Source organism: Haliotis rubra, unplaced genomic scaffold, assembly GCF_003918875.1.
Source record: "Haliotis rubra isolate DU_JTF1 unplaced genomic scaffold, ASM391887v1 Scf1327, whole genome shotgun sequence".
In the NCBI taxonomy this organism is placed as follows: Eukaryota; Metazoa; Mollusca; class Gastropoda; order Lepetellida; family Haliotidae; genus Haliotis; species Haliotis rubra.
In genome coordinates this window covers 14423-42315 of record NW_025765256.1, presented here as the reverse complement: position 1 = coordinate 42315, position 27893 = coordinate 14423, and the positions used below count along the sequence as shown (strand labels likewise).

Sequence of the window (27893 nt, the reverse complement as noted above, 5' to 3'; positions counted from 1 at the left end):
CATTTCGCTTTCTCATGCGCCTGCTGTAAGTTGGCACGTGCCATCTGTCTTGTAACCTCGATATGATGGATGATGACATCAAGATGTTGCTTTATTGTGTGGGGAAGAGGTTGAAACGATTGTAATTCAACATCAATTGGTACTGAACATTCTTGTCCAAACAGGAGGAAATAGGGAGAAAATCCAGTACTTTGTGTTGCCGGGCTAGTATTATATGCAAACATAACACTAGGAAGGAGATCATCCCAATTGTCTTGGTTCTCATTGATAAACATACGCAATGTCTGCCACATAAAGGAATTGAGTCTTTCACAAGCTCCATTGGTTTGTTGGTGATAACTGCTCGTTTTCAGTGCTTTGATCCCCAATATAGAACATACCGCATTAAAAAGTTTGCTGGTAAATGAACTACCGTTATCAGTCAATAACATTCTGGGAATTCCATAAACACATATATACTTGGAGTAAAATGTCTTGGCTACCTCTGAAGCGTTTAACGAAGAAATAGGAATTGCCACACTCCATCGTGAAAATGCACAAGTTAACAAAAACACATACCGATGACCTGCCTTGGTGATTGTCAGTGGTCCTAAGAAATCAGCTTGAACACGGTCAAACAATTTACCTGGAACAGGTAACGGTTGCAAAGGGGCTGGTCTCTTGTGAAAATCACGTTTATTTATTTGACAAGCAGTACATGACAAAATATACTGCTTTATATCAGACAACATATGATGCCAATAATATTTCTGTCGAATAGCATTGAATGTTCTATCAATACCGACATGCCCTGCCAATAAACTGTCATGATATGATTGTAACACCTCTTTTACTAACGATTTGGGTATCACTAACTGACGAATAAGCCTGTCTTTCCTGTGCCCCGGTCCTGGTGGTGCAAACAGATGATACAATATGTCATTGTCACGAATGAAATCCTGGCTTTGTAATAAGAGTAATCGTGTGGTTTTGTCGTCCGTTGCAAATGTTGGGAACTTTAAACAGTCAATCAAGGGCTGTAGTTCAGGGTCGGCATATTGTTTCTCTGCTATGGAGCAATCTCCTACAGGGTTGGAAATTACACGAAGAGGGTCAGAAAGTGAGTCATCCTCATACAACGCAGGTGATTTCTCAGGTGCAGTCACAATCGATATGTGGCTGTTGTCGTCCGATTGAGTGATCTCATTGGCTGTACAATTCACATCAGTAGCAAACAAATAGGGTACATCAGAGAGTGGATCATCCATGCCTTCTGGGCATTCTGGGTACGGTAAGCGTGACAAAAAATCAGCATTACCCAAGTTTTTACCTGGTCGGTACTGAACTGTGAAAGTGAAATCACTCAACAAAAGTGACCAGCGGCTCAATCGAGCAGAGCGGTCTTTATTGTCCTTCAAATATTGTAGAGCTCTGTGAACGAAGCATGTGACAAATACACTTTGAAATGTTTGATACCTGACACAACTGCTAAACATTCCTTTTCAGTGATTCCATAGTTTTCCTCTGCTTTAGACAGAGCACGACCACTGTAAGCAAGTACTACATCTCTGTTACTATCATCTTTTTGACCAAGCAAATATCCTATAGCCTCATCACTAGCATCTGTATATAGGAGAAATGGTTTGTCAAAGTCTGGAAATGCGAGGATTGGAGGTTTGAGTATGGCCGATCTGAGAGTTTGAAATGCCTGTTCATCCGTCCAAACAATTTTTTTTTATCTTTTTGCAACAGTGAATGTAAGGGAGCTGCTATCTTTGAAAAATCTTGAATGAAGCGGCGGTAAAACCCTGCCATTCCTAGGAAGCTTTTAACTTCTTTAGACTTTGTGGGTGTCGGGAAAAATAAGCTATCACGCTAGTTTTCTCAGGGTCGACTTGGACACCCTTGTTGGAAAAAATGTGCCGCAGATAAGAAACTTACTGTTAAGCAAACTGGCACTTAGATGGTTTTGCTTTCAGGTTTGCCCTGCGTAAGCACAAAAATACTTCTTCCAAATCAGCTAAATGAGTCTCAAAGTCTGGCGAAAAACACAACACATCGTCCAAATAGCACATCGTTTTACGCCAATTGAGTGTACGGAAAACATCATTGATCAGTCTTTGAAAAGTTGCTGGGGCAGAGGCTAAGCCAAAGGCCATACGGTTGAAGTGATAAGTACCACTAGCTGTCACAAATGCACTTTTGGGCTTACTTTCTTCATTTAAAGCTATTTGTCAATATCCTGCAGCCAAATCAATAGTTGTGTAATATTTTGCGTGTGCCGTGCCTAAAACATGAAGAACATCTTCTAATCTTGGCATTGGGAAAACTACTGGACGGGAGCATAAATTCACAATTCTAAAGTCAATGGCAATTCTCCATGATGGCGGCGAACCCTTAGCAGTTTTCTTGGGCACCATTACAACTGGAGAGGCCCACGGGCTATCATGATCAGGTTCACATATGCCTAAATCCACTAACTCCTGAACTTGACGATAGCATAGCAGGATTAGTACGGTAAAAACGTTGCCGAACCGGGGGGAGCATCTCCTGTATCAATATCATGATGGACTGTATCGTTTAGTCCAATTTCTGACAGATCAACAGCGAAACAATCACAATACTCAGCTAACAGGTGTCCTAGCCTAGCTTGTTGCTCCTGTGACAGAGGGGATGCAGAAAAATCAATATTCAAGTCACGTAATCTCGTGTCTACTTCTGACAGAGAGAGGGGTGGTTCTGAATCAGACGAGGGCTGTGACTGCATTGGCGTAATTTCATTTGATTGTACAAAAGTGAAATTAGCAACTTCATGGCCTTTTGGAATGTCTACAGCATGATCATTAGTGTTAATGATTTGGTACACACTTTTCCCTGAAGTTGCTGAGACGATGCAATGAGCTCCTAAAACTTGATGGGTTTCTGCTAATATGGGATTTGGTTCACATAAACCTATCTGGTCGGATGGAGAACAACTCATGGAAACGGGGAAAATAATTTCAGATTGAGGGGGGATGGTAATATCCGCCAGCCTGCGAACCGAAATGTATGCAGGTTCCGTAAACAATACTTGATAAAGGGACTCGCTGCTATTTGCCCAAACGGGAAAATTCAAGATAGCACTCTTCTGTATCAAAAAATCAATTCCTAAAAACATAGGTGATGCTAAATCTGCAACTACCTGGAAACGTTGTGTCATCAGAAAATCACCAATAGTTAAAGGAAGTTCAACTTGTCCTATCACTGGCACTATGGTTGAGCCTATGCCCTGAAGGGATAACACATCGGATTTTTGAATAGGGAATTCTTTCCACAGACCTGAGTCATTGAACAGTCCAAGAGTTACAACGCTAATAGCAGCACCCGAATCCACTATTGTAGAAACTATCTGATCTCCTAAAAGGACATGAATTCTGTGCCTATTGTCATTGTTAGAAGTGACATGTAAAACAGGCGGTTGAGGCTGGTTATGACCTGATAAGATAGGAATTGGTGACTCCTGCGAGTGCAAATATGGGGGGCCAAAAGTCTGATGCATACAGTGAGAACATTGCTTGTGTGATCGTGGATTTGATTGCTATCCACGTTGTGATATCTCTGCCTGACCTCGAGCATTACAAACACGTTGGAAATGTCCTACCTTCTGACAATAGTGACACTTTGAATTTCGAGCTGGACACCTATCGGAATGACATAAGTCATACTCACCTCCACAGCGATAACACGGGCGTGCTCGTGTCATGGTCCTTCCTGGGGTGTAGTTTGGCCGAGGAGACTGGGGTGGGCGTCGCTGCAGGTTGTGTTGGTCCGGATACAGCTGTCGCTGAAACTGAGGTTGTGGCTGCTGCCACGGACGAGCTGTTTGTCTTATAGGGAATTGAGAGCGCTGATTCTTGCGATACTGAAAAGTACTGACTGGTAATGTTGGTTGAGCGAGTTTCCCTGCGAGCGAAGCAATTTGCTCTCTCAAAGTCTCTATTGCCAGCTTCATATTCGTACTTTCTGCAGCCTGTGGAATGACTTACCTGGCCAATCTCGCAAATGAGACTGCCTCATTAAGCACAGTTGGCTGTTTCATTAAAACATGTCGCCTAGTATTGTCATCTAATCCCCGGACAAAAGCGTCCATTAAGTCCGTGTCTGATGTTCCCAAAAGGCTAGCCGTCTCAGTCAAGTCCGCCAAATAAGTATCTATAGATTCTGTAGAGGATAGCTTTCGACTGACAAAAGTTTCCAAAAGGGCCCAACGGTGAGTAGGATGTACATACTTGTCCTTGAACAATTTCTCAATCTCATCAAAACGAACTATTTCTTCCTCTGCCGATTCTATCAGATCTTTGTACCATAGATACGCCGCGTCCTTTAAAAAGAGTGGGAAAACTTCAATTTTCTGTGCATCAGTCCACCTTTTAAAGTTACCAAAATGAGCAAAACGGTCAAGCCACTTGGCAGCATGAGACGTGTCCCTACCTGTGAAATGTTCTGGCATAAAAGTGGAATCGCCCATATTGAAGTCAGGTGCAGAATAAGAACTATTGGTAGATGACAAATCTAAAGAGGAAAATGAGAATTCTAAATCCTCCTGAGAAAGAGATAGGGAGAGGTCATTGGGAGCAGATGGAGGGTGAGACGTTGACGTGGGTTGTTGTATGATGCCAACTCGGGTTGGATTAGTAAAAATGTTAGACGTGATGGGACGAGATTGGACCGGACTGTCATAGGACGTAGATGAATCTGAATCATTTCCACGAGGCATTACAAAAAATCCAAATATCCTGAGGGAAAACTGCAGATAACATATCCCAGCCGCTAAAAGGGAACCTACCGTCAAACGTCAACGCAAAGGAATAAAAGGGTAGGAGCGACCATGAGAAAAACAGCGAAAGGGATCGTCTTAAACATTTTGTTCAAGAAGAACCCGCAGACTCCACCATGCCGTAACCGGCGATTGGGTGTTAGTAAACCCTACCACAGTTACCTATTAATTATGGTCGTTCCACATTGTTCGGGGAGATGGTAGCTCTGGCGCTCCACTCGCTTGGTCCGTTGCAGGATACTAAGTCAAGGAGTGAGGGTTCGGACGACCGTGACTCCTAATTAACCACATAACATTCATGTACTGGCACACATACATTCAAAGATAAACGCAACACCAAGTTTATACTCACATAGTTTTTACTCTGTCTCAGTCCATCTCTCTAACTACAACTTCAACATCAGACAGGGCAGGTTCGTACCACACGGGGCAACTGAGTGGCGTGGACTGGCTTCCGTCACTAAAAAGCGCGCACCCCTCGCTCAGTGCCCAACCTGTCTCTTTATATGGTTCGAGCCTGGCCTGATCTTCATCACATGTTTCAACTAATCGTTTTGATTCGGTTAGCCTGTATCCGACCTTGCACTCATGAATATTACGATTGGAAAAGTACCGGTAAGAATCGTTCGGTCACTCACCCCTTTGTTGTTTGTTTCAATATAAGATTAATCTGTTATGTCTTTCACAAGAATGTGTTCTGTCTCTCTCTCCATAGCCTACGGCTAAACGCCATTCTATGGAGACTTTCCGTCTCCATACCGTGCCTAACCGTTATGACTCATGAGCAAAACTGCAAATCTAAATACGAATCTGATGTAATTCTCTCATGGTTTGGGGGATGCATTTTTACCTTATAACAGTACTAAGTCACAAAAAAACTATTTTCGAGAAAATCGATCTAGAAGTTTAGGACAACAATATATTCTAAACTATTCAATCGAATACTTTGGAATTCTTTGGATGGGACATGTCAAACAGTATCAGAAAATAGCAAACTATATTCTCAATCTATTGAACTATATAAGAAGTCCACGAACAATGATTGGAGATAGAACATTTGACTAAAGAAAATCGTGATTTTTCTCAAAACCAAAGTGTGCTAAGTGTCAGAAACACAGCCAAATCTCAGCCTTATTATTATTATATGGATATTTGATTCTTATTTCTTTTTTACAAGGTATTTTTGTTTTTGTCGTTTAAACCTTTTTTACTTGCATAAGGACTATACTTAATGAAATAAAGCAGAAATAAAAAAAGAGTTAAAATGTTCCATTCATGATGAAAATCACTTCAAAATTGGTAAATCTCCATGTCACGTGATCAAATTGTGCTTGCTCATTGGCCAATTGACAATTTAGAACACTCGAAGACTTATAGCATGTTATTTGTCATGGAGATAGAACAAAGTTTGTTCTTGAAATACCACCTTTAAAGCTAGATAGCACTGCAAAAAGTTGCTAGAGAAACAGATTATGCTCTAAAACCTACCCCGAGCATACTAACTCTGATTGTCAAAAAGTGGACTTAGAACACTCTGGTTTCAGGCGACGATTTAGTTGAGTTAGACATGAAACTGTGATTGATATCTGTTCTTGTACCTCTGACATGCACTACTTCTTTACACGGTCTCACCACTAACTTGTCACACAGTACTTCCTTACACGGTCTCACCACTAACCCGTCACACAGTACTTCCTTACACGGTCTCACCATTAACTCGTCACACAGTACTTCCTTACACGGTCTCACCACTAAATCGTCACACAGTACTTCCTTACACGGTCTCACTACTAACCCGTCACACAATACTTCCTTACACGGTCTCACCACTAACTCGTCACACAGTACTTCCTTACACGGTCTCACCACTAACCTGTCACACAATACTTCCTTACACGGTATCACCACTAACCTGTCACACAGTACTTCCTTACACGGTCTCACCCTTGACACGGTATACTACTTAAAGTCACACAACTAACTCGTCACTTCTATTTCCTTGACAGCAGTTAGCTGTGATGCACTAAGGATGCCAGTCCACCCGGTGATGGACACAGCTTCAACACAAGACAGATAGACTCACCCCATAGTGGGAAACTGTGTAACTGCTATTCGCCTCCGTCGCCCGCTCCCCTCTACTCGTGTTAAAGGTCTCTTTTCACTTGGTTCGAGTCTGACCTGATCTTGACCACATGTTCCCATACCTCGTTTTAATTCGTTAACTATTTCTGACTCTGAACTCATGTGTGTTGCGATTGGAAATATAACGGAGATCACTGATCGGTGACTGATCCCTTTGCAACTGTTCTTTGTTGTTTTAACGTAATTGGTAATTTGTTCTGTCTCTAATAGTGACTGTCTTCTTCACTTGCCTCGCGAAACCTACGACACAAACACATCTAACTATTGATCTACTAGTAACTGGCGACATTCTGTTTCCATTGCTTTCCCAACCTTAAAGCACTCATGAGAATAGCCGCAAATCTATATAAGGATTCTGATGTAATTTTCTTGTGGGTTTAGGATGCATTTTTACCTTGTAACAATACTATGACACACTGTCAGTGCAAGGCAGTGTTACTCTGCATAGGAGAATCCCTACTATGACACACCGGAAGTGTAAGTCAGTGTTAGTCTGCACATGAGAATCACTACTATGAGACACCGTCAGTGTAAGGCAGTGATAATTTTAACTGGAGAATCACTACTATGACACACCGACGGTGTAAGGCTGCGTTAATCTGCACAGGAGAATCACTTCTATGAGACACCGACGGTTTAAGGCAGTGATAATCTTTACTGGAGAATCACTACTATGACACACCGACGGTGTGAGGCTGTGTTAATCTGTACAGGAGAATCACTACTATGACACACCGTCAGTGTAAGGCAGTGATAATCTTTAGAGGAGAATCACTACTATGACACACCGTCAGTGTAAGGTAGTGATAATCTTTACTGGGGAATCACTACTATGAGACACCAACGGTGTAAGGCAGTGTTAATCTTTACAGGAGAAACACTACTATGACACACCGTCAGTGTAAGGCAGTGATAATCTTTACTGGAGAGTCACTACTATGAGACACCGACGGTGTAAGGCAGTGATAATCTTTACTGGAGAATCACTACTATGACACACCGACGGTGTAAGGCTGTGTTAATCTGCACAGGAGAATCACTACTATAAGACACCGTCAGTGTAAGGCAGTGATAATCTTTACTGGGGAATAACTACTATGAGACACCAACGGTGTAAGGCAGTGTTAATCTTTACAGGAGAATCACTACCATGACACACCGTCAGTGTAAGGCAGTGATAATCTTTACTGGAGAATCACTACTATGAGACACCGTCAGTGTAAGGCAGTGTTAATCTTTACTGGAGAATCACTACTATGAGACACCGTCAGTGTAAGGCAGTGTTAATCTTTAGAGGAGAATCACTACTATGACACACCGTCAGTGTAAGGCAGTGATAATCTTTACTGGAGAATCACTACTATGACACACCGTCAGTGTAAGGCAGTGTTAATCTTTACAGGAGAATCACTACTTAGGCTCACCATTAGGCTTCAATTATAAAGTCACAATGTTTGCTGAAGTGATTACCACAATTTTAAACCAACAAAATAAGCAGCCTGTAACTGCAGAGGTAATGGAAGATATTCGTGGCCTGGGGGTTCTACGATTCATCAATTTTCATTGGGAAGAATATATTGACCGTCTGACTATGCTAAAGTTGAGTATAAAGAAAACACATATAAATGAAACCCGTTCGAAGCACCAACACAATATTTATTTTGCATTGTGTGTATACCGTTGAAACTCCCAAATCTAACAAAAATAATGTTTGCACAATGCATGTCTGCCTTGTATTTTAGATAAATGCTAGCAAAGTATCAAATAGTATTTGTAAATGAAGAGGTAAATACTCTACATACTATTTATGTATGTGCTGTCTGTTGGGTAAGACAAAATACACGTACTCGACTAGGTAAAGAAGCGCAGACAGTTGTGGCGGTATAACACAATGACAGCATTCAGTCACCACGCTGCACCTCAGTATACAACCCAACGGTGTCTGCCTTACACAGTATTCAGTCTCCATGCTGCACCTCAGTATACAACCCAACGATGTCTGCCTTACACAGTATTCAGTCACCATGCTGCACCTCAGTATACAACCCAACGGTGTCTGCCTTACACAGTATTCAGTCACCATGCTGCACCTCAGTATACAGCCCAACGAATGCCATTACGACTGTCAATTCAAAACCCTGACTGTTATCAGATCGCATACAAGCGAACATGCCCCACTTTGCTTAAGTGAATACCTACCACGTTGCATTATCTGGGGATACTAAAACCAACAGACCGAGTCACCGACCTTGGCTTACAATGTGCACATATAGGCGTGTTCAAAACAACAAGAGCAAGATAAGCCTCACTATCACACTCGACATGACCTACAAAAGACACAATAGACAAGGGGGCCAATTATTAACTGCAGTATTCTGTTCCCTCAGACATCCACCACATAATCACTATTCACAACACTGCATTAGCCGATGGTTTGGAGCTCTCTCACTGTTATAAATATACAATATCGTGTAAAATATACACAACACAATGGGTTGAGTTAAACGTGGTTTGACGGATAGGATTCCCATTCCCATGCGGTCGCTCGTTAACTATCCTTCGGTATTCGGAAGAAGGTTCATTGGTGTGCGGTGATCACGCCGACATTATGACCCCCCGACCGCCCCCTCCACCAATATATGTATATGTGTGTGCACTTCACTTCACTTCAATAAAAAACAACTAACCTAGTCCCGTAAAAACTATACTGCATATGCTTATAACATGGCGGTAATACCCTTTCCATGCAAGAGAATAACGTCATGGTGATCCGCGGATAGTCTCTCAATTACGTCATAGATGCATAGGTAGTTCAGTGAGACGTTTGGCTCAATTATACACTGATATGCATCACGCCTACAGTATTGTTTTACCATCTTGTATATCTAGCAAGTTATACGACACTTCAATCACATAGAAAGTTATAAAAAATACCTTTTTATCTACATTTTGATAGTCTGAAGGACCCTAGAATATAAGTGAAGTTGGTAAAACCAGGGCGTAAAACCGACCATATTTTTTTACGGTCATGAAGTAAACATAAGTTATTTGGAGTGAATCTTTATTTTTCTTACGTGAAGTCACCAAACAAGTTAAATAAGAGTCTTGTTTGAATTGTTTTAATAATAACGACAATAATACTTTATTTTCCCGAATGGGAATTTGTTGTACATTAGATGCTGTGATATATAAAAGCATGGAAGAAATGAGTTTCTAAAAAGTGGCGTTTGGAAGTATAATTGACATTAAAAGAGTTTAATTTCCGTGAAGAGTCTTTGTTAGCATTTTTTAGATTTTGTCTGTGTTCGCTGTAAAACTGAGCTTTTCATCAATGATGGTGCCAAAATATCGGATAACCTTCCTTAAGCGATATATGAAACTAAATGATTTAAATATGAATTTGGTCACACGGGGAAATGTTTTATGATGTTAAAAGACTTTTTGATTTCACAGAAAATACTTTACTTATCAATAGCTTTAGAAAGAGAAACATTGGGTTTGGGTTCGAGTTCTATATCTTATTTGTTGTAAAAGGATCAGTGATTATTACAACAATCAGTACAATCAATCAAGAACATTACGCCAAACTTTCATCATAACATAATTGCATTTTGTTCCTTTTTCTGGTATGTTAAGTCTGTTAATCTTAAACACGCGTAAATCACTGAAATCATTGTCTGATGTCATCAAACTAAAGTGTAACGAGACATTTCTTATTTTACGCGGTATACACATACTGCATTTAAAATATACACAGTTACATCTCGTTACATATAGTCATCTATTATGCATACGAACACAGATAAATACACAATTATCCAATCTTAAAAATATATATGTGCGTAAACGTTTGTTGAATCATGTGTGTACATAGTACAAATAATATAATATCATATACATATGTAATAAGGTAACAGTCATATGTTGACAAAATAAACCATATGAAATGTACACAGATTATCAGTTCATTCCCTTTGTATTACTGTCCAGTGATGTCATCTCATGTCTTGTTTGCTTTACGTATTCCCGTAGTCAGGATCTGAAAATACATGAAATATACAGTAGCAAATTCAGTGTGTCTCATTAATTTCGTAAAGAATGTGCCAAGTCAAATTATATTTGATGATCACTTTATTCAGAATTGAAGGCCATTTGGCCAAGAGTACAACAGGTAATACAACATTGTCATTGTGTGTAGAGTTGAAATATAATTCATAATACAATTATTTTAACGTAGGTTTTGCTTCAGGAATATACATATTCCTTTAAGAACAGTGACACTGTGTATCTTCGTAGGGGCTCGGAATTGGCAATTGAAGGTGGGCTGTAGAAATAGGCTGGAATACATTGGGATCTGCATCGGTTATGAAAGTGATATTCGTCTTCAAACACGTTTAAAGTACATTTGTTACAAACTAATTCTTTACATGGGACAATTATCTTTGAAAAACGTTGTTTTTGTATATTCAAGTTATGTGTTTGGCATCGGAATTTGATCAACATTCGCATAAGATTTTTGTCTAATGCGCCACAGGAAATATACAGTTCAGGTTCAAGAAGTGACTTAAATGTACTATAATTTACAAGAAATGATGAGTTTCATATGTTACCATTCCAGTGTTTTATATTAATATCTATACAGCGTTGTTTGAACTCAAACATGAAGTGAGTTACATCCCCACAATCTTGGGCTAACCAGACATAGGAGAAAGCTGTAGTTAATAGAAGCATTCGAACATGTGAAACCCAGTTTGTGCCTCCGTTATCATCATAGTTTTCATCATCTTATAACAGGCATTCGGGTATCTATTTTGATCCATACGAATAATTCGGCACCAATATTTAATACACCTTGAATGGTAATGTACACACAAGTTATATCTGCCAATTTTTCCAAGTACAGCACATGATGCAGTTTTTTTACTGAGTGTCAGAAATCTTTTATAGTACTCACTATGAACCTTTTCAATACACGTTCTATAAGCATAGCCCCAAATTTCACGTCCATAGGTTAGAATTTGTAGTATCTTACTGACAAATATATTATTAGCAATAGTTAAGGACATACTTTGATACTTGGCGAACAGTTGAAACAGAGAGAAAAATGCACGTTGGGCTTGTAAAGATGGCGTTTCACACGCTTTGGACCAAACTAAACGAGACGAAAATACAATTCCTAAATATTTTTAATAAGGGGTGGCCTCTAAAGGTAGACCTTTAAAAAAACATTTTTCATTTCTCTTAACGCGTCCTCCGTTTCGAAAAACAACCACCTTTGATTTATCCAGATTTACAAATTATAGCACAGTAAACAATACACTCTACATTAGAACAGATGAGGAAGCCAAGGCGTCAGTTTGAGACTGTTCTTGTGTACAATTAATTGCGTGAACTTTGTTTTCCAAATATTGCTTACCTCAAGGTTGAGCGCCGCTGTTCTGGTATGGAGAGGCGCTGATTGACTCGTTTGGTGCAGGAGGCGTCTCTGTTATGTCTTCGTAGGTACTTGTCTCTCGTTTGGCCTCGACTGAAAACCACGACACACATTTCCAAAATAACAGTTCATATGTTGTATGCCATTCCAAAAACAAGATAGATATAATACCTGCACTATGGCATACCTTCACCTCACATATGATTGAGTGTTATAATAATGTAAAACTGTATCCATCTACCGTTTGTATTCTCGTAAATCTTCAACTGTGTGTAATGTTGTCTTTCCGAACCATCTCTACTCATGCTAGAGGACTGTGCTGGACTGTCAATTTGATCTGTAACAAATCAATATTAACATATAAAATTCGAGAAGTATGTCTGTGATCAAATCGATATATCTGACCATAAATATTGAACCTACCTAGGGAGGAGTATCCTATGTTTTCATTTTCTTCCAATTCAGGATTTCTAGTGCTACAAAGGCAAATGAGACAGGTAATTGATCTCACAATGGAAACGCATACATTTATTATTTGATATTAATATTTGATTATAAATTACATTTAAAGTATTTCAAAGCCAATTCTTTCAAAACGGATTATTTATCAATCTGGTGTACCTTTTCGGGGAAGCATTTTCTGAAAAGAAGACAATGCATATACAGTTCAACGAAATACACACATCACATGGCAATCTGGAAATTGTTGGTTACTGATGCAAAGGAAGCATGAATCATATGAAACGTTATGACAGACATACTCCTCAGAATCACCAGTCCCGCAGTTATATGTCTTTATTGTTTGTGTATGCAGTACCAGGTTCACAGATAACTTTCAGGTCCACCATCGTGATCAATTAAATTCACGTTGAAATAAAACATCACGACACACTACTTCTTGCCAATGAGATTTAACAACATACCTGTCATGACGTTTCCAAACCTGAACCCCTTCCTATAGAGGACAGCCAGAACTAGAGCTCCAATCAGTAAGGTGAGAATTAGGGTTCCTATTGCGGTTCCTGCTATTACACCTGTCATGTTACAGTCGGCTTTGAGTGGTTGTGGGTTTATTGGACCTGCGGTGTAGGATGAGTTGTAAATAAATCATGTACGTACATTTAATTTTTGATAATCAATTAATCATTGTCCCAAGCTTTGAGTTGTCTCGGTTTAAAAGTTTGACAAAGGTATCATCTACATCAAAAATACAGCTTCTAAAATGCCATCTGGGAGAAAATGACAAAGCCTAGCATGGCCAAAAACTTCAGGGATCTCTAACATAGAAAGGATGAATCATCCATACATGTCTCAATGAGAAGAGGGTATCCCTTGTACCTGTCAGTCCATTCAGAAACAGTTAACGGTACTCACAGCTGACGTTGAATGTCCTGACATCAGTGTAGTTGTATCCTCCATACCGCCACGCCCCCAGACACTGACACTGTTGACCATGTTGACTCCTGCTGACAGTAAAGGAGAGAGTAGATGTCCTGGTCTGACCACTGTCACTGACCGATGCTGATCCAGTGCCAGGACAGGACCATGTGATCGTAGCTAGAGGATTTCCTCCTGTCACAGAGCAGCTGATTGTCTGTGGGTCTCCTTCAAACATCAGAGCCGGAAACTGTGTGATGGAGGGAGGGTCACGTGGGTGATCTTAAACAAATATGGTTTAACCATGAAAAACAGAACATGAAGTGTACATGTAACAGCGAGGACCATGAATATATCTGGGTTGTTTCACGAGATCGATGGATTTAAAGCCTGGTCTTACCACCGTTTCCGGTGATCCAGTCATATCATTTTCACTGCTATGTTACCTCTAATGCCCTGTGGAATCCGTTACACTGGATAATCAAAGTTTGATATTAACGTTTTACATTAACGCTAGTGATCGCTAAAGACAATTATACACCACACGAATGTGTAGTAACACCATCTTGATATGGCAGTCAGCTTGCAAATACAATTAAATTCATCAGTGGCTTACGCTCATAGTGCAAAGTAGAAAACTGAAAAAATACCCCCAGAAACTGGCATAGGCATTATGATGTCCAGGAAGTATTTACATGATGGAAATGCTTTGCGTTATAAATAAAATCCTCGAAACACTCCTGAACTTACATTTGACATCCAGTGACACAGAACCAGTCTTAGTTGTGGATGTTATGGTGTTTCTGACGTGACACCTCACACTTGTCTTGCCTTTGTTTGGCCTGAAGATGAGAGTCTGGGACCACCAAGTAGAAGATTCTGCTACAGGTCCTGTGCTGCCACCTACTGGTGTTCCATCACTGTAGTCCCAGGTGAAGATCAGGTTGGGGTAACCGGTGGTACCACAGGTCAAGGTCATATTTATGTTCTCTAAAGTTACATTGTTTTCTGGCATTGTTACATCAACGTGCTCTGGTCCAACTGGAATACAGTTCAAGTATATAATTACTGTGTTGCTTGTTACACTGTATCTGCTTATATACATAATCTTGCATACGTCTGACAGACACATGTTCAGATCAGCAATACCCTTATTCTGTTTCTCTGCATCAAACACCAGCGTGGCGTTCTGAAATGTGCGGATTTGTTGCAATCATTCACAGTGGATCTGAAGACTTTATTTACTTTATACATTGCCTTGATAGAGACAAGACTGTTGACAGCAAAACCTGTATATTCCATACCTGACACGCTACATCTGATTGATACCTGATTACTTACACAAAACATGTAGTGAGGTGAATGAGTAGTGAGTGAGTGAGTTGGGTTTAACGATGCTGTTGAAGGCTCTGTTGAAGATGGCATTTCATACCTGACGCGCTACTTACAAAACATTTGATTGATACCTGATTACTTAACCCGCATTGGGCTATGTTATAAGATTGCATCTCATGTTTCTCTCTTGGACTGCGTCATCATACGCCCAAACAATGTCTATATACACCAAATCTCTAGTGTGGCTGTGTGACTTTGTCTTCTCACATCAAACCTTCCTTGTAGCTCTCTTACACCTAAACTCCAGCGTGGCTCTGTTACACTGTGTCTTCTTCCACCAAACCTCCATTATGGCTTTGTTACATATTGTGTCTACTTACACCAAACCTCCAGTGTGGCTCTGTTACACTGTATCTACTTACATCGAACGTCCCGTGTAGCTCTGTTAAACTGTGTCTACTTACACCAAACCACCAGTGTGACTCTGTTAGACTATGTCTACTTACACCAAACTTCCAGTGTGGCTCTGTTAGACTGCGGGGATGTCTGACCGTTGATGTTTTCAGCCTGACAACGAATGCTCCTCCCCTGGTCACCCCTACTGACAGTGAATGTGACGGAGCTTGTTGTCTTCATCAGGACACCAGATGTCGTCTCTGTGGTGACTGTAGGTGTCGTTCCTGATGGCAAGGCCACCCAGGTGACAGTAGAAGTGGGGAAACTGGCTGAGGTCACGCAGGTCAAGGTTAGAGTTTGACCCACCTCCTGTCCAATCTTCTCATTATCAGACTTGATGTTTGTGAGTGTCACAGAGCTGACCCGGACTGTAAAAACGGAAGACGCAAGACACTCTTACTTTGAATAGTTTTTCACACATGCCACTATTTCAGGGTCATATTCCAAACAGTGGATAATATTATGTATTAACCACATAATATAGCAGCTTAGGAATTTGTTATACTCAGCGGCAAAAGTTATTGTAACATGGATGTTTTCACCAGTAGTCTTGTGAAAGTGGGTTTTTTTATTTGAAACAGAGACAGAGGGATATACAGTGGTCGAAGGAACGCATCCAAACATCTGTTGTTCGAATTGTACGAAATTAGAACGTGGGTATTCGAGCATTGCGAGCAATGTTCACTTTTAAAGGCCAGACAGCTTATTATTTCCACTAAGTGGGGTCTTAAGACTCGCGAGAAGCCAGGAAAACGCCTTGGAACATTTGTCTTTCCATGGAACACAATTTCTTTCGCGCCAGTAAACGTGTAGCATTGATTCGGTGTGTTATTTGAGTATATAACTTATTTCGAACATTCAACTCAACGTTTTAAGTAGAAAAGCTTTCTCTTTCAATTTCTCGTGTTGTCGTTTGTAGAATATAATAGGACAATCTGTCGTGTTTTTACGTCAGAGATTTATACTACTCATGCAGCCGATAGCATTGTACCACAGTTGGATTTCTCCTGATTGCACAAGGATGTCATACTGAGAAATGGTCTGTTGAACGTTTCCACTTACACAGTGTGTAATCGTTTCAGTGAGACTGGTTGTTGTCAGGTTACGGGAGGCAAGCATTCGCATGGACGATAACACAAGACCTCATCATGCAAGGGTCGTTAATATGTACGTTGAGCACGAGACCATTATGTGCATGGGGAGGCCAGTCAGGTCACCAGCCATCAACCCCATCAAAGAAGCGAGGAACGAGCTGCAAGGCGTCCTCCAGTGACGCCGCCTTCCAGCAACTCTACGGGAAGTTGGCAACGTTCTTACTGAGGATTGGAGTAAGCTTGGCAACCGACTGACTCTTACTAGGAGTTTGTGACTTCAGAGCCACATACATACCAGCCTCTGAGGGTTAGTCTTTTTTGTGGCCATTCATGACCTTTTCAGTTTTTGTCAGATACATACATGTACATACATAGTGATCTGACAATTGATCATGTGTTTGTGCCACGTGACAACTTTTGCTCATTAGTATGCATGCAATATTGTCTCTGGTTATATCAACAGATGCACACAATTTGACATTTTACCTCCTAAAATGGTGATCCAAAACTGAAAGTATTACACACATGTCTACAACACAAACCGGCCTTCAAAGGCTGACGAACATAATATATTTTCAAAACAAAACAACGCTGTACTTATCACCAACCTAACTCTCTGTGAAATGAATGCTTTGTAATCCCCCAAGTGTACCTTTCAGTACCAAATCAATATGGATGACATATAAAACATAATTCATACATCATATTTAAACAGGTCGGCTTTATAACATTCTTGCTGTGTTTGAAATGTATTGGGTGACATACACGTAAAGACATTTTCAAAAATGTTACTTCGAAGACTTTTCCCAGGAGGAAGCTTACTGCTGTGATACTTACCCTTCTTGCTGAAACATGGGCGATGGGGTAGCCTAGTGGTTAAAGTGTTGACTCGCTAGGCCAACGACACAAGTTTGATTCTCACACGGGTACAATGTGTGAAACCCATTGTTTGAGCCCCTCGCCATGATATTGCTGGAATATTTCTTAAACCTGCGTAACACCATACTCACGCACTCACTCACTCACTCACTCACTCACTCACTCACTCACTCACTCACTCACTCACTCACTCACTCACTCACTCACTCACTCACTCACTCCTCACTCTTGTTGAACAATGATACTGATCATGAGTTAACAACAGGAAGACTGGGAGTTCATATGTACTCACCAGGGAACTGTATGGTGTTTGAAGTGACAGATTTGGTGTACGTGGGAGGATCAAAGGAGTCATGTTCCACACTGACAGTGAGAGACACCTGCCTGTTGTAGAGACTGACTGTGTTCCCTGGTAGAGACAGGGTGTTGGTTGTCTGGACCTGACCTAAAGGACACAATCCCTGGGTCGAGGATGTACTGCTGGGAGGGACGCCACTCACACCCTGTAAACACAAAACAGTAGTTAGATAGACTGACCATGTTCCCTGGTAGAGACAGTGTGTTGGTTGTCTTGACCTGACCTGATGGACATGATCCCTGGGTGGAAGATGTACTGCTGGGAGGGACGCCACTCACACCCTGTAAACACAAAACAGTAGTTAGATAGTCTGACTGTGTTCCCTGGTAGAGACAGGGTGTTGGTTGTCTTGACCTGACCTGATGGACATGATCCCTGGGTGGAAGATGTACTGCTAGGAGGGACGCCACTCACACCCTGTAAACACAACACAGACTGATGGACATGATCCCTGGGTGGAAGATGTACTGCTGGGAGGGACGCCGCTCACACCCTGTTAACACAACACAGACTGATGGACATGATCCTTGGGTGGAAGATGCACCGCTGGGAGGGACGCCACTCACACCCTGTAAACACAACACAGACTGATGGACATGATCCTTGGGTGGAAGATGTACTGCTGGGAGGGACGCCACTCACACCCTGTAAACACAACACAGACTGATGGACATGATCCTTGGGTGGAAGATGTACCGCTGGCAGGGACGCCACTCACACCCTGTAAACACAACACAGACTGATGGACATGATCCTTGGGTGGAAGATGTACTGCTGGGAGGGACGCCACTCACACCCTGTAAACACAACACAGACTGTTGGTGTTGATCCTTGGGTGGAAGATGTACTGCAGGGAGGGACGCCACTCACACCCTGTAAACACAACACAGACTGATGGACATGATCCTTGGGTGGAAGATGTACCGCTGGGAGGGACGCCACTCACACCCTGTAAACACAACGCAGACTGATGGACTGAAGGTTGTCCGGACCTATCGTAATATTTACAGCTGGTGGGACGTCGCTGTATTATATAATTACCCATCAAAGACTTCTTTGAGAGGCGTTTTAGAAGTTGTAGAGATGAAGGATAACCAAGTTTTATGAATAGTGAACTTCTTTATTGCAATGAGTGCGACGTTTCGGTGTAGGTACTAACACCGTTATCAAGCAAGTGCTTGACTGTGTTAGTACCTACACCGAAACGTCATTAATTATTGTGATAACTACTGCCAACTTCAGTTGAAGATTAAAGATAATTTTAAAAGATACACTGTTATAAGAATTATTGTTATAATGAAAGGAATTACGATACTTACAGTCCTATGTACGGCTAAAATTGTTTCATCCTAAAATGTACCTACACCGAAACGTCATTAAGTATTGTGATAACTACTACCTTCTTCAGTTAAAGATTAATAGATAATTTTAAAGGATACACTGTTAAAAAAATTATTGTTATAATGAAAGGAATTACGATACTTACAGTCCTATGTACGGCTAAAACTGTTTCATCCTAAAATGCACAGTTGTTTCTTGTTTACCTCAAATGAACAAAATAAGCAGTTTTCATCGGATTACTCCACGTGCATGCAGTGAAACACACGATAATCAGTAATTGGATTCAAGTGTCACTTTCGGTTACAATTCATGTCCTCAGAAAGCATAAAAGATTTTGATATTTCTTTCAGGTTTGGAGATTTGCCAGTTTATGAGTTTTTTCCCAACGGAAAGATAAACAGATCTTCAGCATATATATTGATGTCAATGATGATATTGATGATGTCAACTCAAGCAATGCAATATGTTTATTCATGACATGATATCATGTCAGTGAAATACATAATATCGTATCTGTTATGATAAATAACTACCCTTGAATCATTTTTCTGCCCTCGTGTGAAAATGGAATAGCGATAAACCCACTGTGTTTTGAAATTCGATGCAGATCAACACTGAAAACCGCTGACTTGTGTGTTCCAAATTAAAACAAGAGGCATCTACTCTAGACCTGCTGTGGGACTACAACCGCAATATCGCTGACAGATACATACACACGATGACCTAATACATGAAGATGAACATACGGTTCCTACCTGCTGGTATCTCCATGTGATGGCGGCGGCAGGGGTAGTACACGGAGTGGTCACAGTGACGGAGATGTTATTCTGTGGTGTCACTGAGGACGGGAGAGATGTCAGTTCTGGAGAGAAGGTCACAGAGTTCCAGTCCAGGACAACTGATACGAAGGAATGATAAAATTATACGTCTTGTGTAAATCTATAAACGTCTTGAAAGTTCGCAGAGGCCAGTCAATCAAGATATGAACTCTGGACCACGCTGTATGGCCGCCCTTGATAATTGCAGCTCATCGTTCAATGGTGATTTTGTACCTGGTAATGCAAGTAGTTATGCTGTCATCTGACCAGAATATTTGTACTGATGTAATTCATGATACAGCTGAAACGTATATATTTAAATGTAAATTTTCTTTACTGTGTCATGTCAAATACATATGAGATTTTGCAAACTGAGGGCAAGGGTGAGCTGAAAATTCTCAACACCTTTTGTCATCACGGATTTCACGTGATGATTTCCTACAATTTTTATAGCTATTTTTCCCTTCTTTTCCCAAACGGAATTTCTTTCTGGGGTCAAGACAACGTATTTCGTTGCAGTGACGTTCCATATTTGGCCAGTTATATCATGATGTGTGTCTGTTTGATGTCCGGGGGAAGCCAGGCAAGACCCCGGTATATGGACACGAAACATTCAGAATAAATTTAACAAGAGGAAATATTGTCGGATACAGATCAGAAAACGCGGTGGAGTTTTCGAGCTGTCGAGTTATGTCATTTAAATAAACAAAAACACTCACCTGATGTCACATATACAGAGAACTAACACATTATTTACTGGAAGTCGCATGTTTCCTTGCAGCTGTTGTAATAGGGCATCATATTGAACATATTGGGCATCTTCATAAAAACTATAAACACTTGTTCATGATATTGTCTGAATCATACAGGAGAACTGGTCGTGATTGTGGAAAGGGTTATATTAATTCATATTTAACAATTTCATTTGAATATATCTTCTTATTATGTTTCTTTTTTAAGTTTGACATGAATCTTAGGCTCATAAAACGCATATAAAATCCACCTGCAAACTGTGACAGTGTGATGTTGTTGGATAATGCAGCACCATCACTACATGTCCATGTCCCACTGTCTCTGGTGGAATCTGCTGATGCGATGTCTAAAGTCAGGATCCTCGATGTACTGTCCAGACTCACATTGTATCCTGACACAGATGTCCCACACCTGCCTGATGATAGGCAGGCTCCCTGGTTAGAAGTAGGACCCTTGTAGAAGACAGCAGATCCAATGATAGCTGCATCTAGTGTACAGGTGATGCTGAAACTGACACCCTCCACAGGAACACGTCTGTTGGTGGCAAGAACTGGAGCTGACCCTGAAACATTTTGTTGTTTGTTTGTTCCAAGTGTTGCTGGTGAGTGTGTTGTGCTTTGGGCAGTCTTTCAGTTGCACGTTAGTTTGATATGAGGAGTATTTCAATAACATCCATGAATAAAATGGTTCTTAAAAGTTTGGAATTTAGATTTCGAACGATCATTTATATCTTTGGCCATAGACCAGTCAAATTTGCAGCACCAACCCTGTGGAACAGTCTTCCATCCCCCCACAAAAGATGCTTCATCCTTCGAAGCATTCAAATCATTCCTCTTCAAAACATTCTACAACCAATAACTGCCAAATATTCTGATGGTCATTTTGACGAACTGTCATATTTTCCTCATAAACTCTAGTGACTCTTATATGTAGAGCTTTGAGCATGCTCTGGGTGGACTATGGCGCACAAGAAATATCCATTTATTATTATAAATATTATATTATACCGCACTTTTACAGGTCCGATTTCCAACCAAGCCCTTTTATGTAACAATACAAATCTACGATTTTATATTTCTTACTTTCTAAAGTCTGGTACAGATGCTACCATGTTTAGCTGCGGCATATCCTCATTTCAGGAATCAACGTTCGTTCTTGGGTTTTAGAAGTCTGTCATCAAAAAATATGCCAACGTGCCTTTATGTGTCTTGTTTTCTGTTGGTACTAGATAATCAATTTATTCAGATATAATACCGATCTGAATATCACTTGAAATACGTTCGTCAACATCTGTACAACAGGAATTGTGCCGAGCTGCGAATTTAATCTAACTAAAGGGAGGTAACTCCAAACACCAAGTCCCGCGTTTGGCAACAGAGTCGGCAGTTGTCGATTGAATGCTGTTATTTATGTTTCAAAAGCCAAACGGCTATGACTAGGAATGTAGCATTACCATCCAAGTCGGCCAATGTTATATTCTGGCTGGAAATAAAAGCGTCTGTTCAACCAGTTAATCCCTCGGACAAGGTTTGCCTCTCTACTGTCAACCCAGCCAGGAGGTCAACAAGTGCGTAGTGTTTAGGGTACGTTTGTTGTATAGCAAGACATTATGTGTAAGCAACAGAATGTAACACGGAACTGCACCTACCACAAGGACGTATGTGAGTAGTATCCAGCAGAACAAGCAATGGAATTAACTCCAGAAACACACGTAGACTCATTTCATAGCTTGCAGCCTACCTGCATAGGCGGTGTCTGACAATACCAGCTGACCCCGGGTGGCTCAGTGGTAGACTAGGGTGCATAGGTAGTTGGATGAATAGACAACTGTAAATGTCCCGACTTTCCTTTCATTATGAGCGTATTAGATTTCGAAAAGCTACAAATGTATTGTAGTAACACTGGATCCATGTCAAATATGCAATGAGGAACTTAAATTCATGTCTGTATATTGAGAGTAAGTTGGCCACATTTAGCAACAGTCAGTCCTTTCCAAAAGAGTCCTGTAGTTGAAATACAACATTAACTGCAATGTTCTTCCCGGTTCTGTTGTCAGTGGGTGTGTGCGTGGTAACTGGAGTGAGAAATCTATTTTCATACACCTGAAATTATACAATTCATTATACATGTTTTTACAAAGTCGTTGATGAAAGTATTTTCCACATTCCTGGGCATCCTCTGTTATAACCCTGTTACTCAAGAAGGGGGACCCAAACCATTTAGACAGCTATAGGGGTATATCACTAATGGGTATTTTTAGAAAGTGTTTACAAAAATCCTTCATAATATAATTTCGCTTTGTGCATATAAGCGCGACAAATTACCTGGATCCCAGCCTGGATTCTGAAAGAACTATTCATTGATTGATCACATCTGTACTTTATATGCATTAATTAAAAAACGCTTATCATTAAAAAACATAATCTATAAGTAGCCTTAGTAGATTATAAAAAACCCATTTGACTCTGTTGATCGTTCTAAATTGTGGCAATGTGTCACAAAAGTTGGCCTGAGGGGTAGAATGTATGTGCTATACATGTATACGCAAATGTTAAATCATGTGTTTGCTGTGGATATGATCTCACTGACTATTTTTATTGTCCAAGTGGATTTCGTCATGGATGCATGCTTAATCCTATAATGTTTTCATTTTTCATCAGTGAATTGTAGTACTACTACTAGTACTACTTTGAAATTCTTAATTGTGGTAATTAAACACAACTGTTCTCCAATTAGCAGAACTTCTAATGCTTCACTTTGCAGACGATGTAATATTATCATCAGACTCTGTTCTTGGACTACAAACCTCAACTGCATATTTTGAAAAAATGTAGTAACGAATGGAAACTATAGGGATTCCAAAGGGGATTCCAAAGATAAAAGAGGTATGGATAATGAAATCCACTTTGTCTTTACATATCCTACTCTTAATAACCTGAGAAATCTGTATATATAAAAAAGTACATACGTGAAACACCAGAAATTGCATTCTTCTATTTTCAAAATAGACTGCTCTATGAAATGATACCGATATTGTACACCTGTCATTATATATAAAACATTATTCGTCACCTGATACAGGCACAGCTGACCCATTTAAAAGACATAAAAATAATTAATTTGTGAGAAATGTCCACCAGTAGAGTCCCAACTGTGAAGATAAGATGGAAGTACATCATGGATGATATGTTGACGCTGGATAATAATGCTTAATTAATGATAGTGCTTAGTTTTTTTTAGTTGAAAATAGATGGTTATTCATGACATGGCGTATGCCATTTAGACATCTATCCTACAAACCAGGTCTTGAGTCACACATGCATCCAGGTTATTATGATACACTTGGGTAGTTGCCTGTATGTATTCAGAACACCGGGATGTCTTATTTGTGGCATGTCAGGTCTCCATAAAGACTGGTATATCTGCTTAATGTGTCGGTATTTTGTATATGTAACCGGAGGTGTTCAATCATGACACACGGGTCGGGTTTAAGTTTTAAGGATTTATTGGAGGAGTATAAGTGAGAACAAACGCCCTGAAACATATACATAACAATAAGTACATAGATATATACACACATGCGTATGTAAGGGTACATTACAATAACAATCACAATCATAATCACAATTCATATTTATATTCATATATATTCACACATTTAATCAAACGGATGACGTGGTATAATGTAGTCAACTAATACATTTATCAAATATATTCAAGGGTAAACTACACTGACTATGTATACATATGATGTACATGAAGACTAGTTTTTTATAAATACACAAAAATAGTTATAAGCGTACCCTGTGGTTAGTACTGGGGCGCGGACTGACTGCACCAGTTGATTATATCAACTGCATCTAAATACAAATAAATATACAAATATAAATACTATTGAAAGACTGGGTAACATACCATGTATGACCCACACCATGCCCATGAACACTTCAAAACATACATACATAGTTATAGACAAACACATAAATGATAAAAAGTGTATACTCGCTCACTCATTCTCAAGGACAGAAATAGGAAAGTGAAAAGCTAATGTTTAGGTGAATTAAACTGTGTATAGACTTACTGTTTTAGTTAAATTACATTTTTTTGGTTATACCTATATTGATTATGTAGTGATCAGTGCTTCCGCACTCGTACATCGAGTTTCATCGGATTGGCCATCCAGTGATACTCGCATGTTTCCGGGTGTGATCGGGGCACGTGATCAACTGACAGATCGATACAAGACACTGACGAGAACAGACGCTAATCGCAGAACTGACAGAACACTTGATCTCCTCATCCATCTACGCTTACGAAGCAAGGTAAGCGCCTTTCCCTAGCACTAGGCTTTCACAACAGGCTGTGAACAGGATTAAGCCTTTGTGAAATTTGTGACAAGAAAAACAATGGGAAAGGACTGATGAATGGGTCACGTGATGTCCTTATATAGAGCAAAACTCGCTGTATGGAGCGTTTTAAGCTTTTTCAATGGCTAATAGAGTAAAAACCCCAATGCTCTTTAGTTTTATATTTAACATATCGGCCGTAAACAAATTCATCGCAATGTAAAAAACATAGTAAACAAAGGGTGTTGATGTATCCACTATCCATGTGCTTGTTCATGTCAACCGCTGGAAGCTGCATGCCTCGCACCCGGCGTATTACGTGTAAATTTCATGGTGTTGATTGCAGGGTCGCGATGTACCTAGCTGTCAATCACTGTCGCTGGATACATGGCAACGCTGTAGCAACGTTTACATGGCTTTGCGTGGTTTGTATTTAATCAAATTTCTGTCAACATATTTATATATGTGTAGTGTTACCAATATGTATCCATTTATATTATTATTGTATATATTACATGTATTTACATTAATGCACGTTATAAAGTGGGTAAATATTCTGCAGGTCTTTTCATTGATGAATGGGTTAGCAGGTATCTATTCACTGTGCATTATTTGTTTAATACAAGGCTTTAGGTTGACACTTCTGCACTCAGTTATTCTCATGACTGACAGCGGTCAACTGTCACCTAAGTCTGTGGTTATAATTTATGTGTATTAGGTTTTTATTATTATACAAGGTTTTAGGTTGACACTTCTGCACTCTTGTCAAGACTGACTGACAGCGGTTAACTGTCACCTAGGCCTGGTGTGTATATTATTTGTTTATTATTTATATCCATCTGTTAAGTGTGGTAGCTTGTTCAATTTGTTAGTGTTTATTTATTTGTCATTTTTTATAATCATGTTTATGCCATGCATGAAATATGATTGTGTTATATTAGCTTAGGTCAAACGTTAACAGGGAAAAGTCCAGATCATGCAAACTAGCTGCCTCACGTAGGTACTCAAACACCTTTTACGAATCATAATATAATATATGTGATGCCTAACTACTCTTTCGATTTCATAGCTGTTTTTAAACAACATTTATGACTAGATTTTTGCAGCCGTTGCGGTAACGAGGTTCTGATTTAAAGTTGAAACGTCACAATAAATTTTATGGAAATACTTGTCCAAGCTTCTCTGCTGATGCAATATACCAATCATACAAACCAAAGTAGTTTACATGAAGACATAAAAATACAAAAAATTGCAAATAAAATTTTCTTAAGAGCAAAAGCTGAAATTGACCTTTTCCATAGAATGTCCCGTAAGCATGTATCATTTTAACTCAGAACAAACTCTTTGCATAGGAATAACGATAATACAATCTACGGAGCAGCTTAGAATTCAGCACCACAGCTTCTCGTGAGGATGTTCTCTGCCGTAGGTCATGTGTCACTAAGACAAGCAACAGCCAAACTGTTACACAATGTGAAAATTTATCTAGTCATTCCTGTGACGTTACAGAAATGAACGGAAAGTGTCGAATAGGTCACGGACTTGGTGTCTTGTGATTTTAATACACGGCAACTGCCGATGCCATTTGGCAGCTTGCCCCATTTGTCTACAAGAGTGTGGAATGAGCTGATATGGCACGAACTGAAAACAGTTTCTGATGTCAGGCATCAGACGTTGATTTCACAGTGCATGCATGAATGACATGCTTTTATAAAAATCATCGTGTGATTTTGTGACCAAAAAGTGTTGTACCGAATATATATATATACTATAAGGATAATGTGGATCGCACTAAGGAATGAGGGAGACATGAGCATGTTTGGTGACGGCACAAGGGTGAGTTAGCCTTTAAATCATTACTGAACATTTGGAGTGTGAAAATGGCTCAGTGCAAGTTCTTGGCCAATTTCCATGAGCCCAAAATTTCTCCATTAAACCATTTCATCGTGTACTTTTGATGTTTTGGGGCTCCAAGTTTTATGTGAAAAAAGTATTAAAAATGCAAAAGGAAAAAATACAATTGGTACTCATGCATTACACCAACTATATATTTAATTTGGTCCCTAACCCCTTGAAATAATTCTAATAAATAGACTACATTGACCGAACCTGCTCAGAAATGGCTGATGTGTCCAGTTTAATTAATTCTTACAGCTTCGAAAAATATAATACTAATAACTTCCATTTCTGTGTTATGATGCAAATTACTGAATGAAAAAAATATATATGTATATTAGCCCATTCAACACCGCAGGCCGCTTAAGCGGCCACAACGTTAAGAGTCCCCAGACACCGGAGGCCGATTAAGCGGCCAAGCAGTAGTCACGACAAAATGAGACATAATTTTAGGAACCTACCTGACTTATGATTCATAAATTAAATCTATCACATTTCACAATGTCTGTAAACACTTATTCAATTTCAATTTATCATATACTATCAGCAGGATTTAAAATTATAAACTATTTTTCGCAATGTTAATGAAAAAAGCGATTCTCGGACACATGCTTCGGCAGCGGGTCCACAATAACATTGTCAAAGAGCAAAGTAACCATGTTTCGAGGAATTCATTAAATATATTGAATAAACTAATGAATAAAATCAACAACAACATTCATAAAAGTTGTCAAACGTACATATAAAATTACTATTTCCATCTTTTTGTGCGATCATGTAATGTAAGTCAAGTCACTGACAACGGACATCTCGGCTCTTGCGGCCTCAATCTTCACGCTCGGACACGATGTTTAATGCGAAAATATATA

At 39.8% G+C, this 27893-nt stretch overlaps 1 protein-coding gene and 1 long non-coding RNA gene across 2 annotated transcripts in view; both read right to left on the bottom strand.

Moving 5' to 3' along the window:
- Nucleotides 1-22673, bottom strand: part of LOC124267634 (mucin-5AC-like) — a 155047-nt gene extending 132374 nt beyond the window's left edge. Inside the window, exons 1-15 of the mRNA XM_046702597.1 lie at nt 22431-22673; nt 21033-21344; nt 19967-20109; nt 19357-19386; nt 18230-18287; nt 17805-17957; nt 15590-15907; nt 14499-14789; nt 13746-14030; nt 13295-13450; nt 12993-13011; nt 12795-12847; nt 12613-12708; nt 12354-12464; nt 9939-10976 (exon numbers count right to left, since the gene is read on the bottom strand). Coding sequence (XP_046558553.1) covers nt 12355-12464; nt 12613-12708; nt 12795-12847; nt 12993-13011; nt 13295-13450; nt 13746-14030; nt 14499-14789; nt 15590-15907; nt 17805-17957; nt 18230-18287; nt 19357-19386; nt 19967-20109; nt 21033-21344; nt 22431-22503 — 2097 coding nt within the window. The 5' untranslated portion in view covers nt 22504-22673 and the 3' untranslated portion in view covers nt 9939-10976; nt 12354. Of the gene's footprint in view, nt 10977-12353; nt 12465-12612; nt 12709-12794; nt 12848-12992; nt 13012-13294; nt 13451-13745; nt 14031-14498; nt 14790-15589; nt 15908-17804; nt 17958-18229; nt 18288-19356; nt 19387-19966; nt 20110-21032; nt 21345-22430 lie in introns of the transcript that reaches the window.
- LOC124267641 lies at nt 8576-9342 on the bottom strand. The gene is made up of 2 exons (XR_006896085.1): nt 8971-9342; nt 8576-8856 (listed from the first exon to the last, which is right to left on the bottom strand). It is a non-coding gene; the product is annotated as an uncharacterized LOC124267641 (long non-coding RNA).
- Nucleotides 22674-27893: the final 5220 nt, after the last annotated feature.